Below are 19,134 nucleotides of genomic sequence, written 5' to 3'. Positions count from 1 at the left end.
GTGTGTGTGTGTGTGTGTGTGTGTGTGTGTGTGTGTGTGGTGTGTGTGTGGTGTGTGTGTGTGTGTGACCGGGAACACCATGGTGTTACAAAAGTTGACTAAATCATCCAGAATTCAATGAAAGTGGTGATCAGCAATTTTATATGTTCAAATGTCTACTGTGAAGGATGTTATAAAGCCTTAATGCAATCGAATGTAAAACTAAAAAGTTATGATTGATGAAAGTAGTAAATCGGTCAGATTTGATCCGAAGACAACAGGAGGGTTAAACAAGCAAAACATGAGCAATTCGTTTGAGAGAACATCCTCGCTTAATAACTTTATGAATATCAGATCATAAATTACTATTTACACTGCCAAAAGAGATTAAAAGATCATTATTCTTGATTTTATTGCACTTTCCACAACCTTACTATGCAGCAGGCCGGTGGCTAATCACTGTTAGCTTTTAGCCACGGCTGCTCCACCTAATGGATCTTTCTTCAAGTTAACAAAGGACTTTTTATACTGATGATTTCTAGAAAAGGGAGCCAGAGGATTAGGGAAAATAGATATGTACATACAGTAAATATGGATCAGGCCGTCTTGGACAGGCACGAGACATTCACAGTTCTTCTCTACATGATGCTTGAATACAAAAACATTGTTCGTCACAAGTGTTTGCAAAAAAACAGCAAATCACTTATATTTAAAGGACTTTGATATACAGTATGTGCTATCATCGATGTGGGCCTGTTATTGCTGGTTGAACTCTGTACGCATGCTCCTGATCGTTCATAAACAGATGATATTATAGATTAACACAGACACTGGTTGAAAATTGAAAAGTAATTCTAAAAATAAAATATACAGCCATATACATATACCAGGAAACAGTAATAATTACTTTATAATATATGCGCTTCTTAAAATCTCTCTTAAAAGTAAATATTGGATGTGTGTTGGTATTTAAACATGGAAACCCTTTTGGTTTGCAATATAATATATGTCACTTTTTATCTTCCACAGAGTACAGTAAAACGTTGATCTTCGGTTTCTGAGGACAAACAGGTCAAGACAAAAGTGTTTGAGTTGAAGCATATTTTGGTCCACTATCAAATACATTTAAATCATTAAAAAGCCAATCTGTTTTTTGTCCAAAGCAGAAATAAAAGTGTAAAGATATGAAGCGGTCTAATCTAAAAGCTTCTGATGTTTGAAGCAGAATTTTTCTACACTTTTCCTGACCTTTGTTTCCTCAAGTGCAATTGAGCATTCACATGAAAATAACAATGTAACAAAAACAAACTGAACACATAGACATGTAATGAAGGCCTACACCTTAACGGCTTTCGCCCTGGTCCAAACAAGTGAAATGTTTTTGAATTATTTTGATGAAGCTGGCTCTTGCCAACTCTGCTGCTGCTGCTGCTGCCGTTTAAACTGCCTTTAGAACCTCAGGCACTTCTCTTCATGTCACCTCACCAGAAGCTGTGAGAGTGATGTTTTTTGACCTCGTAGTGCATCCATACTTGGCACACATGTTTCATAGTTTTGGGTGGTTGAGGCGGAAGAGTAGGGTGTAAAATGAGAGTCCCCATCTGTACAATTGTCATGCACAAGATCCCTCGAAATCTTCCACTCCTGTCCATTTTGAGCTCCGTAACGCCGCCCCACCAAAGCAGGCTGCTCTGGTGTGGACCCTGTGAACCAGAGCGTGTGTCTCTTGAGTTCTCGGGGAAGAAGGGCAGAGATGTTGCCGTTTACATGAAGGCTTGCCCTGACGGAGCACCATAGGAGAAGCCTGGGAAAGCTCCGGCTGCTTCCTTCACGCTGCTGGTCACCATCAGCGAGTCGTTGCACAGAGAGGCGGGGACGGGCATGTGGGTGAACTCGGGGTCGAAGTGACGGAGGTCTGTGGGGCCGCTCTGTGAAACCAAGCAGGGAGGACATGATTTAGTTATAAAATACAAGGTAAAATGTCAAAACAGTAATAAATGTTGCTGTTATGCATTACACTGCTGTATTTTTTAAATTGGTAGTGATGGGAAGATGAAGGCTTTCTTTTTGCAAACATATAGCAGCCCTTTAAGAATTGTTATTATTATTAAAATCGCTTTATTATCTGTAGATACAAAAAATGTACAGTAAAAAAAAAAGAAATATATATTAAATATATATCTCATCTGAAACACTACATATACATTACTTTTATTAGACAAAAGTATTAATCACAAGAGTAATTGTGTGAGTACTTGCAGCCGTATATAATGGTTGATATATTTTAAATATATATATATATTTTCAAACAATGTCCTATAGGCCTTTAGTAAATTGTAGCCATTTGTATATATTTTGTTGTGGTAGTGATTAATAGAATATCAAACATACAGCTGCTGAACTACACTCATCTGAACTCACCACTGAGGGGATGAATGGAGGTGTGATCTTCTTGGCCATCAGGTCGTCCCAGTTGATTGGAGAGAAGAAGGAATGGTGCTTGAGTTCAAGCTGGAGGAGACAAGACAATTTAGATAACTTGATGTTCACATTCATAATTAAGTAAAGATAACACCCTTTTCACCCCGGTTACATTTTCCATTTGTCCTGAGAGGCAGATAGTTCAGAGTTAGATAGTTCACTAGTCTAAGTTATCTCAGTGGGTCTCAAACGGTTTTATCACAATTTATGTAAACAAATATTTCCAAGGCACTCCTTTATAATTATTAAGATAAATAAAAACAGGTTTGAAATCATTCCAATGTATACTATAGGACAGTAACCAAACATATCCTTTAAAACTGGAGGGATTAAAAATATGCATAAATAAATAAATGTTAACTAGGTAAAATAAGATATATAACAACAAAAAATAAAGTACGTTACATTTATTTGTTATTGGCTATGGTAGGTTATTGGTTATGTTCACATACTTATTTAATTAATAAAATGTAAACCAATCTTTTTCAAATGGGTGTTTAGAGTTGTACCCCCTAGATCAGGTCTCTAGTAATTCTGCTCAAAGTGCACCAGATTGAAGCATTTTACTTTAAAATGTTAAAGAAAATCTTCCCGGCGGGTGCATACCCCCGGACCCCCCGAAAGGATGTGATGTCCACCCCTCAATTAAAATATGTTGATACAATACTAAATACATTTGAAGCCTTTTATATAAGCCGTCACCATGTCAATACGTTTCGATCTTTATCTTTTCTACATTACGTTTTTCAGGCTGCGCCAGCAAAGATCTTGCCTAGGGCAGCAAATTGGTCAGAACCGGCCCTGGTGCCATCCCCACAGCACCCCCCATTTGAAACATGTTCCCACGGCTATGAATGCCAGCAAATACAATGGCGGCTTCACAAAACTTTTCCGAGTTTTACGGAGCGTGGTTTGCAATCCGCCCAGCCAATCAGAAATGGGAACATTTTTCTCCCATGAAAGTGCCTGAAAAGGTTCTCATGAACTAAGTTCTAGTTCCGGATTTTTTTGGTGTGAACGCAAGAACTATCGGAACTATTCTGGGAAAAGTACTCCGGTGTGAAAGTGCCTACAGATAGAAAAAGTGGCTTCCAATCGCTTCATATGGTTCTTTAGTTATGTTATGTTACTCACAAAGTCATCCTTCACTCCCAGCCTCTTGGTGCGGTCCTTCTGCAGCAGCCCCTCCAGCAGCTCCCTGCCGGAGTTAGACACGTTGGGCTTCAGCACGGGAGACTTGTGCAGGATGTTGTTGTACATCTCAGCCGTGTTACGACTGTAGAACGGGGGCTGGAAAGCAAAAGGGACAAGAAATTAAGTTTGCTTTAATATATGAATAAGCAGTCAAGTAGAGATGGAAGAATATAGAATTTTTATCTTGTATTGTAATAATAAAACACCAATATTTAGTTGATTGTGGTGAATTTATAATTGTAAATTACCTCAAATTAGTGACTTTAAAAAACAATGTCTAGCTGGAATTCATTGTAGGGAAGTGAAAACTAGCCCGTTATCATTCACTCACACAAAGTTGCTGTTTTTTATATGCAAGGGGAACTTATGAGTTATGATTATTTTAGATCACATTTATTTGGCTAGATAATCGTGACCTGAAACATTCTTATTGGCTCATGCCTACTACAGAGTTGCATTAAGAAGCTTAAAGTCACATGTTTCACTTACAAGTCCATAGAGCATCTCGTAGAGCACAGATCCCAGACACCACCAGTCCACTGTGCGGTCGTACGCCTGCTTCTGGAGAACCTCAGGAGCCAAGTACTGAAGGGGAGAGCAAAAAGGAAAAAAAGAGTTAAACCGTGATCGACAATTAGAATTTGGTGAAGTCTCTTTAGTATTAGGATGCACTAAAAAGCCTAGAGATTAGTTTTGTACCTCTGGTGTCCCGCAGAAGGTTGTTGTAGTGCCGTTGTTCTCAAGGCCTTCTTTGCAGAGGCCGAAGTCTGTGAGGACGATGTGGCCCTGGGAGTCCAACAGGATGTTCTCAGGCTTCAGGTCCCTGTGAACAAGCAGAATCATTTGTTTTTAACTTCAAGGTTAGTTCAGTTCAGCATAGATTTTGTTGACAGGTGTCCACTAGGGGGCGCTGTAGGATCGCTCATTACCTGTACACAATGTGCAGGGAGTGGAGGTAGCCAAGTGCACTTGCAATTTCAGCAGCATAGAACCTGGCTCTGGGCTCCAGGAAGATCCTCTCCCTCTGGAGATGGTAGAACAGCTGGAAGAGAAAACACAAGCCTGTCAGCATCATCAAAATACTCTGATATTCTGTCCTGATTTATGGGTGTTTTGAGATTATCACTGACCTCGCCACCGTTGACGTAGTCGAGGACAAAGTACAGTTTGTCAGTAGTCTGGAAGGAGAAGTGCAGCCCCACCAGGAAGGGGTGCTTGATGTTCTTCATCAGCACGCTGCGCTCTGCCATGATATGCTTTTGCTGGAAGGAAGATAAAGAAGTTGATATAATGCTGTGTTCATCACAATCAGTGTGGAAGAAACATTTGTTACAAAATCATACTTAAGTAAAGCGCAACAGTTTTACAAATTCTCATAGAAGAGTGGTTATTATTGATATATTATTACTGAAGCTTCAATGTGTAAGCAGCATTTTAATGTGAAAACCTGAGCACAATTTTACACTATGTACTGTTGAATATTTAATATAGCAGTTTCATATTTAAATGTCTCGTTTTATTTTAAAGTTCTTTATCTAAGTAACTTGTAACTTAAGCTCTTAATACATTTAGAATAATACCTTAGTATTAAATTGAAATACTTAAAATCAATACAAAAAAATCTTCCCTTGTGCTTTCCACAAAATGACATATTACATGATGAAATATATGTCTTGTTCCGTAGATTCGTTGTTCAAGATATGCTATGAATACACACCTCTTTCTTCTTCATGATGATTTTCTTCTGTAGCACTTTAACAGCGTAATAATTTGAGGACTCCTTGTGTCGAGCCAACAGAACCTGTTACAGATCAAACATTTGCGTCAGGGACCGTGTGGCAGCAGGCGGTGATAGACATCATAAAATAAGTTTCGACACATCAAAGAGAAGACTGACAGACTCACCTTTCCAAAGCTTCCTTTTCCGATGATTTTGAGGTAGTCAAAATCACAAGGTTTGATCCTATTGAAGAGAAGCAAACAGAGGGTTAGGATTTGTATTGACACACAGTGAGGTGTGCATGTTTTACACAATTCTTCACATTTAAATGATATGTATAAGGCTACTTACTGAGTGTCCTCAGCCAGTGAACTTCGTGAAGTTAGGTACATCTGTAAGAGAAATAAAAAGGAGAACATTTATAAATGCGTTGACACATCTTGAAAAGAAAATGAGATAAATAGTCAGAAAACACTTCCTGCTTACCGAACTATCAGGAAGTTCATCACCGTCATCCTGCTCGTTTTGATTCTCATCAATCTTCAGGAAGTTGTTGACTTCAACACTGAAAAAAACAACATAGAGCCATACATTACATTTGATATCAGCTATTGACATTTTACAATATCACTCAGTGTAAATGGTTTTCTTATTTTGTTAGATTGAATTACTCAAAATAAATGACATTATAATTTAGTTTTGCAAGTCAACCCCCCAGATCTAAGGTAGTTGGTGAGACTGAAAAGCTGAAAGGAGGCTCCCTGCTGCTGTGGTGTGGATGACGGTCTGACACTGAGGGGTCAAGCTTCGGCCAAGCTCATCTGCATGCAGTCTAACCTGTCTGAGAAACACCTTAAGCCCCTGACCCGACAGACAGGAGACGGCTCTGCAGGACTCAGCATTCCGTATCAGACGCCCTTTCATTCTAGAAGGGGACACATGTAGCCTAGTGCAAATGTTTTCATTTATTATATTTCCACAGCAGCAGACCCCACCCTGGGAGTGCGCACCTTGTATCATGTTATAACTGAATAACCGGTTTATCCTTGTCTAAGGAACATAGGGGATTTGCTGGTGATTAGGCAGCAGCAGTGGAGAGGTTGTTAACAGACTCGTCATAAAGGACTATTCTTACACCTGCTGCCTCCTTGGACCCAGATTACGCTTTTCACAGGATGTCCTGCCAATATAGGGTGGATGATTGGATTGGCAAGTGCAGGCTGACCGTGATTGGGCTAATGATTGAGAAATAAATACCAGAGACAGGAACTGACCTAGGGATTCTAATTTTGCCTCGATTTAAACCCACTTTTTCTATTTATTTCAGAAATAGGATATACATACACCACACCATACACTCCAACTCCAACAAACAAAATAACACCAGCAGCAACATAAGGATCCTCCAATAATTTAAGGGTTATCCGTATGAGATCATATCATGCTTTTTCAGCACACTGTGTGATGTTTGTTCTGTTTCAGAGAATGCCATAATGCGAATAATATCAGAGTTCCCTCTTAACAAACACCCATTTTTAAGAAGCTTGGGCTGTGATATCAAATGTGTAAAAAGGCAGCTCTAAGTAGGTCATTTTCATGTTCTCATCCTTGCCCCGTTATTAATCGTGTATCTTTTTTTCAAAACATCTCAAATATTTCTGTATAAAATAATATTTAAGGACAGCAGACCAGATTTGCGACCAATTCTAACATATTTCCCCTCTTGTGGAACATATTTTGAATGGAAATACTCACTGTTGGCAGATATGTGGGGTAGACACCAGCTTCTGGATGAAGTCATTCAACCCCATTTTTCTCTCCTTGATGAAGGCTGCACAGGAAAACAGAAGGGAAACACTTGATGTCAGTATCAGACATCACACATGATGCAAAGATTATTTCCATTAGAGAAAAAAAAAAGTCAGTGTTGAGATTGAATACTCTATTTCTGCAGTTCCAAATACCCTGTTACGGGGTAGATCTGCGTGCTGGTCATGGACCTCTAATGCTGCGGGCTTATAGGTTATGCAACTACTTCAGGTCACTCATCCGGACACCAGTAGTGACTGCCAACAAAGCATTTTCCATCCTTGATTCTAAATACAACGCAGATGGTGCGTTTTGATATTTTAAGAAAGATTTATTGTGAATTTCCAATTACATTTTTACCTTAAAGTCAAACAAAAATGCACTTCGATATTAGGTGACAGCCATATGGCTCACAAATGAACACACATATGAATACATACTCTTAGTTCGCGTCTCATATCAATACATGATAAGCTTCAGTGATGGATTGTTATATTGTTGTTGCTCACCGGTGAGAACAGTAACAATCCCCCTCATTTTGCAGTAAGTTAGATCACATCCAGCTTCAGTCACCGCCATGATTGTGATGATATAGAAATATCCAATACAAAGAATAAAAACAGACAGTAGTATTTCCTGTAAGGTCCCTTAGTCGTCAGTTATCACAGTGTAACAACCTCTAAAAACTGACAATCCGCGCGCTACACTCAACTGACGCTACCCACGCAGTGCGAGCCAGCCACTTTATATATACGGGGCACGTGGTACTTTTCCGAGGTTACGCCCCCTCTCATCTACGTCAACTGCGTAACCACGGCAACTGCGTGACATCACGGGATTCCGCTGCAGCCATACTGTGCATGCCGGAGATGACGAGAGGAGCTCACTGCAGAGGAGGTGAGAGACTGCACTCCCACCTCCTCCTCTTCATCTCTCAATGGAAACCTCCCACTGACTATAAACACCCAAAAAAAAGGGATTAAGCCATTTTAACGAATAACTTCAAACACGCGAGCAAGAGCTGCATGTTATTGCTCTTGTGAACAGTGGCGGTTCTAGACCAATTTGGCTGGGGGGGGGGGGGGGGGCAGGCTGGGGCCAGTTATTTTCTGAGGGGGGCACAATAAATGCAGAACGAAAAAGACAAAGACAGTATGAAGCAATTGTGCATAAGAAAACAATGCAATACAGTTATTGGTATTTGTTTCAGTACACATATTTATTTCAGATACTTATAGTTACAGTTTGTACGCTCTAAAGCAGGGGCCAACCTTTTTTAGGATGAGAGCTACTTTCAAAAAATAAAACAAGTCGTGAGCTACTTTTACTCCTCTTTTTTTTTTTTGGAGTGTATATGTTTAGCACATTTTAACATTATTATATGCTTACCTTTAACCTGTGTGGATGTATGCAATTTAATTATTTTAACCTGCTTTATTTGGGGGGTGGACCTCACATCCTCTAGGGGGGTCCGGGGGCATGCTCCCCCAGGAAGATGTTTTTTTTTTTAAATCAATCTGGTGCACTTTGACCACAAAATGAATTTATGGATACAGCTCTCAACACTCAGATGAAAGGGAGCTGTATACTTTTCAATAATCCAAACATCTTTAGAAAATGATCACAACCAATAACAAATCATTTAAACTTGTTTATTCTTATCTTATGTTACCTAGTTAGCATTCTTTCTTTTTATTTATGCATATTTTACTAATCACTCCCCTTTTAAACAGTTTTTTTTTTTACTGTCTTATAGTATACATTGGAATGATTTCTTACTTTATTTGTTACAACTATATTAAATAGTCTCTCTCTCTCTCTCTCTCTACAACAAATAAATGTTCAAATGTAAGTCAATAGAATACAAATCAAACAAACATCAGGAATTAAAAACATATATAAATAAATACCAATGATTAAAGCACACATAACAAGGCTCAAATAAATAATAAATATAACGTTTTTTATTTTCTTTAAAAAATACACATAAAGCTTGCTTTACTTTATGCTGTATAGACATATGCAGCATTAAATCAATGCAATTCCCAGGAATCTCCATATGCATTGCATTCAAAATAATTACATTTTAGTGGCTGATGATGTCAAGGTCAAAAAGGTGACTTGGCACAGGCGACTTATATACATTCTGAGAAGTCGCAGATGACATCATCCCTCTGGTCTAAGTCGATGCAGTGATTATTCCAGCTGTCACAGATGTGCTCCACTAACCCTTAGAGTTACATAACTGTGCCATAATGCAGAGAGCTATACTGCCATGCGAGGAGAACCAGCCGCATAGCAACGTTTACAGTTATTTAAAGAAATGTTTAGTATCTGTTGATAATATATTTAATATCTCGCAGAGCAATGACTCTCTATTTTTACTTCATGTGTATTTATTAGAGGAAACATTGAACATTTTTACTTTACAATTTATTTGACAGCTTTAGTTGTTTTACATATAGGGATGAATATTTTAAAAAAGGAAATATTTTTTATTTTGGTGCTGAAACTATAGGTCATTAATCATTTGATTCAAACGAATTACTAGAATGATTTCAGAATTCCATCCATATTACAAACAAAAGAAATATGGAAAAAGGCCAACTATTCTCTGTTTCCACGTAGCTTCTCAAATGTGAGAATGTTCTGCTTTTATTGAATATTTCAATATGTTTATCAAACACCACAATAGAATACCTTTTTGACTGCAATTTAATTCATAATGAAATGAATCCTTAGTTGTTGCCTTAAAATGTTATAAATGTAACTATCCAAGTGTGTTTACATTGAAGTATACAATATTTGGGTTGTATTTAAAACAAAAACTCAATAAATGTTAAGTCTCAGTCGAAAGAGAGAAAGATTTGAGCACTTTGTTACAGTACTATTCTTTTAAACATCTTCTTTATCAGAGAATTATTCATCTGTCACAGGGTAACTCCCCATGTGACGGTCCTGCATATTTTTAAAGGAACTGAGACATCACAGGACCAGTCATTCTTATACTGGGTAAAGAGGAAGTGCCTTATCTCTGGCATGAGCTGCAGCCTGCAGCGTATCGTGTTCTCCTCTCAAGCTACCTGAGAAACAGCTCCTCTAACAGAAACACCAGATCCCACAGCCTGACAGTGACACCTCTCTCCAGTCTTTGTGTGAGGTCTGTCATCAGGTCATGTAGTCTTAATATGTGTAACCCAAGTGTATCATGTTCTCCTCTCTGGTAACAGGTAAAGGGACTTTCCTCACACACCGTCACTCTGCCACTTCTGTGAAGTTGTTTCTGTTGTTTCTGTGATGGAACAGAAAGTCTGGTGCTTTAGAGCATAACACAGCTGCCTAAAGAAGCGTTTCCCCTTTTTATAAATATTTGTTAGAGTTAAGAAGTGTGACGGAGTCTTTCCTGTTATGATAAAGAAAGATTCCGAAGTCTACTTATGTAATGAACATCCATTGGAGTTGATATCACTCTCAGTTTCTCTATGAATGTCTCTTCACCGCTAGATTAAGGATTTTTGGTATCTAAAAGAAAGCTGCCATGCTGTCCGATGCCCTGTCCGATGCCCTGTCAGACCGTGTCATTGATGCTGAGCACAGGAAGCACTTCTGCTCGCTAACGCTTGTGTGAGTCATCTGCCAACTGATGTCTCAATGTCTCAATGTGATACCACTTGTGCTACATCATGCTCTTTTTATTCGTGAACTTTGTTGGACTTTTTTTCCTGGTCATCTCTCACATAAAAACCCATACATCACAATCTTTGAAAACCGAGAAGTTTGTTTTACACGACTTGTTGTTATTATGGTACGTCGATGGCTGATCTTTATGCTCCAATAAGTTCACTTGTCGGTTATTGTCTGTTGCTGAACAGGAAGTATACAGTGGTTTCGCAAAAACAGCTTCCTGCTACGGCTGAAAACAACATCAGAACAGTAAGGTTACAGATCAGAGAGCCAAACAGTAAGCTACATCGCACTAAAAAGACCTCTTTCACATTTTTACATTGCTTCCACACTTTCACTTGATACATTGCAATTATAAAATCACTAGCTGATTAAACATTTTCCCAAACATTAAAAGGTTTGGGAAAAGTGTTGCGACTGTGTTTCTTGATAACTTGAAATTATGTCAGATGTCCTTGCTATTTTTTGCAAAACGCATTTAATATGATTGTCTTTGTTTGAATTGGTAGAAAAACGTATCAGTAAATATCTAAAAAGTTAAAGGGGCTCTATTATGCTTTTTGGGGTTTTCCCATTCCTGTAGTGTGATGTACGTTTTGTGCATGTAAATGATCTGTAAAGGCTCAAATCCCCAAATCCCAATTGGCTAACGTTCAAAACGTTGTATGCGATATGGAAAAAGGGCAGGACGTCTCTAAGCGGTTGACCAATCACAACAGACTGGGCTCTGGTTTCAGACAGAGCGTGAAAAGAGGTGCTGCAGCACAGGCAGTATGAGAAAAATAAAGAGCTTTTTTAACCTTAAAGGTGGGGTAGGTACGTTTGAGAAACCGGCTCAAGATACACTTTTTGTTATATTCCATGGAATGCTCTCAACATCCCGATAGCAATGAATATCTGAAGTGCTTTGACAAAAAATCCATAAAAAAACATCATCTGTGGAAGCCGGAGTACTGTAAAAAGCACGACCAATCATCTGAGCCGGCCCGGCTAAAGTAACTGGATGGCCTACCTGCCTGTCAGCCTTCCATCTGTGCACAAACTTATCTCGTGCCCTCATTGGTCATGTGCGCGTTCGTGTGTGTTGGAGGAGGGGCTCTGTGAGGAAGTGGCAGATTTTTTCCGGTTGTGTATTTTCAAATTCTAGCACACTCGAGCTGGTTTCTCCAAAATTACCTACCCCACCTTTAAAGCATGGAAACATGTCACAGTAGAGACACTAAATACAAATATGTCCTCTTTAACTTTTTTATTTTATTGGTCCTGCTGTGCAAACAAGCAAGAATATATTACTTTCTTTTTGGATTGATAAACTGTTAAGTGTTTCTGAACGAGCTAAGGGTTTTTACAAATTCCCAGGTTATTTATCAGTCTTAACTTAACTCTGTGAGTCAAATGTGATAAATCAGAGGAGACCTCTACCTGCTTTGCCTCCAGTGTTGGGGTAGGAGGCAGCAGCAGGAGCTGGAGGAATGAGTCAGAGGCTAACAGGTCCTGAGTGACCGACCCCGGGCTGTCAGGAAGGCTGCAGGCTAATGAGGATGCAGGATCTCCAATTACCATGTTGACCAGCCCTAAAGAGCCATCATGGCCTCGTGTTTCACACCCACAGTCATGCCAATCTCTACTCTGACTGAGAACAAACATCTGCTAAAATCACATCTGGAGAATGAAGTGTTCTGTTTGCATCCTCCACAGCATTACTAGATAAAGCTGATGCAGGCCTGAGGTCGGACAGCGCTGCAGTGCATCTTGGGAACAGATTCTGGCTCATGAAACCAGACTCAGATGTACGCCTTTCTATTTGTTTCCCTGTTGAAATCCCAGGCAAGAGATGAGATGTGCTTTTCCCCCCTCCATTCTCCATGGGGGATTAACTGGCTGCTGAAACGCCTGCTTCATCAGATAACAAAAAAAAGAGGAAAGAAATGTTTGCTCTCTTATGTGATGACTCACGCTGCTGCCAAAGTATCCCTAATGGAGCATTACTTTCATTGCTGCCAAGAAAGTGGGATGATGGAGCCTATTTTGAACCGCAAAGCCTCTAGTAATTATTTTAATATGACTTACTGCTACTATCATACATTACTTAATCCGCCATTATATGACTGCTGACTGCCATTACTGCTACACTGTGATGCTGGTAATTCGATGACTTTTGTCTGGCATTAGCTTCAGTCTAACATTGCATTTCTGCTCTGCTAGACATACTCTGGTGCTGCATGTGACACTGAAAGCTATACAAGTAAAAAGGAAGCGGATAAAAACAAACAGAGAAGCCATTTTCATTCAGAGCATCATTCACAAACTGCACATAAAAAACGTGAATCAGGGACTTCCGTTATTGCAGTTCCTGTTTTTCTGATCACATTGTGGTAAATGGTAAATGGACTGTACTTATATAGCGATTTATCCAGTCTTTAAGACCCCTCAACGCGCTTTACATACTACATGTAATTCACCCATTCATACAGAGCAGTGTACCTTACTAACTAACATCCATACATGTGAGACTGACTGTTGAGTGGCCCGACCAAGCAAGGAGGCAGAGGCAGAACGTTCAAATACAACCCGGTGTGGGCATTTATTACTCCTTGTGGTACATGACACATCCTCAATCTTACTGTCTCATGTGAACACAGTCACCAGCAACAAGGATCTCACACACACTACCTGTCCACTGACAGGGAAAACAGAGCCTAAATACACACACACTAATCAGGCCAATAAGACAACACAGGGCACCAGGTGAACACAATCACCAGCCAAAGACAAAATGGGAGGGGGAACACTTTCAAACTAAACCACATGTGCAATATTACAAGGCCCGAAGCCGTCAGTCCACAGTGTCACAATACAAATTCACACACCGTTGGCCATGCCATCGGGAGCAACTCAGGGTTACGTGTCTTGCCCAAGGATACATCGACATGTTGGCTGTACGGGCTGGGATAGAACCCACAACCTTCTGGTTGAAAGACGACCGCACCCCCTCACAGCCACAATCGCGATGATATGAAAGCAACAAGTGACTGCGCTTGTGGAACATCCAAAGTTGCCTCCATAGATGCACAAAAACAAGCCCAAACAAGATGACAAATGTTATTTATTGGATCCAGCTTGTGGTCTGAGTATTGATAGCCTCGCAAATTCAGTGTAAAACCTCATGAGGTCAAATTATTAATATTACATCCTCTGGGACCTAATTGAGTCCTGCGGCCTGAAACTAAACCAATTATTGAAGTGTGTGAAATGATTTAGAAGATGACAACAAGCGACATTGTTTTATGAAGTTGAACTGACTGCCAATGTGTGGCTTGGCATGTCTAGAACCTTGTAAATAACAAGATGTGCATGTTTAAAAATCAAGCGTGGTTTTCTCACTTGAATCCATCTTCAATTTACATGAATTAAGGAACTGAATTTCATTGTGGTAAATGTAAAGAGACAGAGCAGTTTTCAGTCATATGAATCAGTTGCTTAGAGTCTGATCCAATCACCTGCAGACTATAATAGGACTACTACGCCCACTCATGATGATGCCACTAATCCAAACAAATTCCTACTGAGCTTTTTCAGAACACAATGAGCAAAGGGCAGACTTTGTCAGGCCAAATATCCAAATCTGTCCCTGGCTCACACCAGGGAACACCAACACAAATACAGCAACTGTAGTTTGATGAAAGCATCAAAGTAAATATATGAATAGGATTTTTTTTTAACCTTTCTGTAAGCATAGGAAAGTGTTCAATGGGATCAATAATGGAGTTTCAAATCTCTTGCAACATGTTTCTCCATACAGTAGGTAGTTTGGGAGTAGAACAAGAATTGCCTTAATCAGGTTCTTTTGAGAGTAAAATGAGAATATTAATACTAATCTCATGTCTTGGACGATAATCTTCTTTTTTTAATTTCTTTGTCTTCTAAATCTAGATTTGATGTAGAATTTGGTTCTTTGGATTGTCGATATTGTATTTAAAAAAAAAATTATAATTAATTTAATTTGAGGTTTCCCTTCTCTAAAGAGACATTCTAAAGTTACATCTTCTAACTTGCTGTAGAGATTGTGAAGCCCCTTCAGTGTTAATGGACTTTATGATAGGGTGACCAGACGTCCCCGTTTGTATTGGCCTGTCCCCGGTTGAAACTGTCCCCGGAAATGTCCCCGTTTTTTAATATACGTTAAAAACACAAAGCAAGGTGAAATAAAACGTTTCATGTCAGGAAACACTGGGTAAACAGACTGTGGTCGAGCCAGCCCCCACTTCGGAAAACACACTCAAGCCAGCCCGCACGTTGTATTGCGGTGCGCGAATATCCTATGCATTACGGTAGAAGCCTGTAAAAACTGCCTTCAAAATAAAAGCATTTACTCGGTCAATAACAAATATACCTAAACAACACACCAAACATATTTAGGGGAATCATGGACAAACATGAAGGACTCTGGTCCTTCATGTTTTTGATGTCTTTGATGTGATGTCTCCTCTGTATTTGCGGGTCCCATTGCCATTGTTATTGTTATTGTTGTTATTGTTATTATTATCATCATGCGTCACTTTCCACCTTCTTCTCCAGTAGGACTCAGATGAGGGTGTTGCACTTTTCTTTTCCTTATACATGTGATGTTTTGGTGTTGTTTTGTTTCTTTCCGTTAACCGTCAAGTGGGAAATAAGTATGTTTTTGTGTTTCTCTTAGTATCCTAAGATACTGTTATGTTTGGCTGTGAAAAAAAAAATTATTATTATGAAGGGCAGACCATCTATTTGTATTTATTTTGTTTTTTTTAGAAAGGGGCAGGTCACATAAGATTTTATTCTTCTCCCTGCTCCTTTTCGCTCAATGGTGTTTTGGTAGAGTCATGTTTTGTGGCAATTATTGTACATTTGGTTTTGCGTACCATGAGCGGGACAAATAAAAATGAAATGAAATGAAATATATACTGGAGCTTAAATTAACAAATATGTACTATATAATGTGAACAATAATAATTTAAAACAAACTACATATAACTACCACATTATAACTGAGTGAATGTAAAATGTAAGGATACAGTTATGAAGACATATCTGACATTTCCACTGGGTGACTAATTTCAATTGATGTTGACACCATCTCACAACACTCCTAAAATAACATTACTTTCTGAAGCACCATTTAAAATGTATGCTGTTTAAAATCTCAAATTAGATCTATTGTCCATCTATATTTTGATTATTATTTAATGGAAACTGTCCATAATCAAAGAGTCATTCGAATTCAATAAAATACTTAATTCACTTCAATAAAATACTTATTTTACTTCCTTCTGTTTTTGTACAAGAATAAATAAAAAACTGTCAAATTATTAAAGACTTATTTCACTCCAGGGTGATAGCAGGACACCCCACCTAGGCTGCTTCTCTGGTCGACTATTTTCATTTCCTCGCTCCTCGGTCCTCGGTCTCACCGGAAGTTGATTTGCCCGCGCCATCTTGAGTACCGTCCCATGGCTCTTATTTCTGCCGGAGGACCGAGGATCGAGGAGCGAGGAGCGATCATGGAGGAGCGATAACCGAGGAACCACCAGACCATCCTCCGATGAAATCCTCAGATACTCACCCCGCCCCCTTACTGTGTATCGCTCACTGATTGGACGAGGCACTGATCTGATGCTTCTTGACATGAGAGCAGAGTGAAGAAAATACATGAACCTCACGGGAGTCACTCCTCAGTTTATACCGTGTTTTGTTTCAATTCATGTATCATTTAGTTACAAATATGTGATATATCTGAACAACAAAGTGGTCAAAAATCATTTAATTCATTTTTTGGAAATCATTTTCATGATCGCTTTTTTCGTTTTACATTTTCATTTATTGTCATTTCCATTCAGTCAGTCATTAAGTGCTATTACAATGTTAATGTGCTACATATCCAAACAAACAAAGTGTGCAGTCCAATGAATGTTAATCTAACTGGGTTTTGATAGATAACATATCTATTTTTCTTCTCTCAATTATTTTATTTCTATTGTGCACTCTAATCAATATTAATCTAAACTATTGTTCGTTTATAAATTTTAAGAATGGCGTTTATCTTTTTTGACAATGAGTTCTTATTTTATTTTATTTATTTGGGTCTACAACAGATGATACAAATGTTTGTGTCAGTAAATGTGCACTAACAGAGGCGGGGGGGTGTGTGGAAATAACGGGGACAGAGCTGCTGTCAGACGATCAGCTGTGCAGCGTCATCACAAACGGACGTCGCTTCACGTGACGCTCCGGAGGAAAGGACGTCCCATTGCTCTTAAAACTCATTTCCCTGCTTCTCGTGGTTTCCTTGCGTCCCTCCATGCTTCCCTGGTGGGAGGGACTTGGGAAACGACGCAAGTGAGGGAAGCAAGGATTTCATTTAATCGACCTGAGAAGCAGCCCTAGTCACTCAGAGAGAATCTGATGTAGAGTTTCAAAATAAAAGACCTTTGGAGTCTCATATATTAGCTATCATCCCTCTGTTTTTAGATAAGAATAAAACAAAAACTATCCAGTATCAAAGACTTATTTCACTCCAGGGTGATAGCAGGACACCCCATCTAGTCACTCAGAGAGAATCTGATGTAGAGTTTCAAAAATAAAAGACCTTTCTAGTCTCATATATGAGCTATCATCCCTCTATTTTTTTAGATAAGAATAAAACAAAAACGATCCAGTATCAAATACTTATTTCACTTCAGGGTGATAGCAGGACACCCCACCTAGTCACTCAGAGAGAATCTGGACAATCTGATGTACAGTTTCAAAATAAAAGACCTTTGAAATCTCATATATGAGCTATCGTCCTTCTGTTTGTATCCAACAGTTCAAATGTTCGAATTACGTTGAACCAGAATTGTCCCCCTTTTTTCATTAACAGTGAAGAAAATTGGATATGTTAATGATATATTGACAGCAAAACTCAAAATGTCCCTGGTTTTAATTTTGAAAATCTGGTCACCTTACTTTATGAATACAATTTTTCTGGTCTGAAAGTAGTAGCTCGTTAGCCTAGCATATCATAAAGAAGGAAGAAATTGGCCTACAGCACAGTAATGTCTACAAAACCCAAGCGTCATCTAGGAAGAAAAAAATGCTATAGTGGTGGGCTTTAGAGGTGCTGGCAGGCATATTTTGTTTGTATTTTGTTTAGCATTTTCTCAATTAACTCTCTACAAGCTGCTGCTTTAGGGTTAAGGATGTATTAGAAAAGACCAAATGTACTTATTTAACTATGAGCTGCATTTCAATATCTATGGAACCAAACGTTTTTTTTTGGGCTATCGCTGAATCCATAAACAATCCCATCCTTTCAGCCCTGGTTTCTATGTGGAGGCCTGGCATTAGCTTTTATCCTCTCGGGTGACAAATGAGATGAGTAGCAAGGGTGCTGCAGGGAGGGGAGGAGGGGGGAGTCTCTGTGTTGGACATTACAAAATTAAACAGACAACGCAAGCACAGCACAAGAGAGCTGGATGAATCGAGTTGTTTGTTTGCCAAAAAACAATCTAATCAATGACGTCAAGGCCAGCAGAGTGAGTGATGGGTAATAAACAGTCATACACATACATGAGTCACATGATTGAATAAGGAGGAAACAGGATAATATGTAGCTGTTTGATCTACCCATAAAAGAGGAAAAGTTGCACGTGTCGATGTGCATCCTCCTCTGCTGTATTGCGTCTTATCACACAGAATTAAAGGAGCTCCTACCTATGAAGGATCTCTTGCCGGTCTTCATGTCCTCTTAAGTGTTTGATTATATTAGCTGTCGTGCACTGAGCCTCTGGTGAAAGAGTGTGTCTGCTGCAGAGCGTCCAGGTGATGTAGTGCACTAGAGAGATGTAGTCCTGCTGTAAATATGCCTCCCTCCTCTCCTTCTCCGTCTTCTCTTCCTCACTGCAGCTCTGGTTGGAGAACTCTTTTGATTCACAGGCTAAGCAACTTTCCCCTCGCTGCACTTCCTTTCTTTCCTCTGCTGCTTCTTCCTCTTAATGCCCTGACTGCTCTGAGACCAAATAGCTGAAACGAAAGATGTGTGACGCACCTGCCTCTCCTCCTCGGTACACCCCCCCCGCCCCCCCACCCTCGAATGTTCTTTTATCTACCTGAGAACAAAACAAAAGCAGGTGTGTGGTTACGGGTCCCATGAGCATGGGAGTCCCTCCGGAGGGGAAACCAGTCTCCATGACACGGGAACCACCTGAGGAATACTTGGGACAGACAGCAATGTGTTTTAATCGTTTTTT

At 39.4% G+C, this 19,134-nt stretch overlaps 1 protein-coding gene across 2 annotated transcripts; it reads right to left on the bottom strand.

Annotated features, from left to right (window-relative positions):
• Positions 1-362: 362 nt before the first annotated feature.
• On the bottom strand, positions 363-18,878 carry si:ch211-195b13.1 (STKc_SGK domain-containing protein). 2 transcript variants are annotated; one of them, XM_034236048.1, is made up of 13 exons: positions 18,599-18,878; positions 7,130-7,205; positions 5,861-5,939; positions 5,726-5,766; positions 5,560-5,617; positions 5,372-5,455; positions 4,785-4,916; positions 4,584-4,696; positions 4,354-4,477; positions 4,144-4,239; positions 3,595-3,750; positions 2,401-2,490; positions 363-1,907 (listed from the first exon to the last, which is right to left on the bottom strand). In XM_034236048.1, exons 1-13 carry the CDS (start codon positions 18,624-18,626, stop codon positions 1,743-1,745), a joined length of 1,242 nt encoding a protein of 413 aa, XP_034091939.1. In that variant the 5' UTR covers positions 18,627-18,878; the 3' UTR covers positions 363-1,742. The 2 variants fall into 2 exon arrangements, with proteins under 2 accessions (XP_034091939.1, XP_034091938.1); XM_034236047.1 differs by lacking the exon at positions 18,599-18,878 and adding an exon at positions 7,693-7,900.
• Positions 18,879-19,134: the final 256 nt, after the last annotated feature.

This window comes from Gymnodraco acuticeps, unplaced genomic scaffold (assembly GCF_902827175.1).
Source record: "Gymnodraco acuticeps unplaced genomic scaffold, fGymAcu1.1, whole genome shotgun sequence".
Lineage (NCBI taxonomy): Eukaryota > Metazoa > Chordata > Actinopteri > Perciformes > Bathydraconidae > Gymnodraco > Gymnodraco acuticeps.
This window is presented reverse-complemented; position numbering and strand designations above follow the sequence as displayed.

What these genes read in the sequence shown, in the direction of transcription:
- si:ch211-195b13.1 (XM_034236047.1), bottom strand. Translation starts at nt 7,762, where the DNA reads ATGGCGGTGACTGAAGCTGGATGTGATCTAACTTACTGCAAAATGAGG. An exon ending in GATTGTTACTGTTCTCACCG is followed by an intron (nt 7,206 to 7,692) that starts GTGAGCAACAAC and finishes TTTCCTGTGCAG; the next exon opens with CCTTCATCAAGGAGAGAAAA. An exon ending in ACGAGATGCTCTATGGACTT is followed by an intron (nt 3,751 to 4,143) that starts GTAAGTGAAACA and finishes TTTGCTTTCCAG; the next exon opens with CCCCCGTTCTACAGTCGTAA.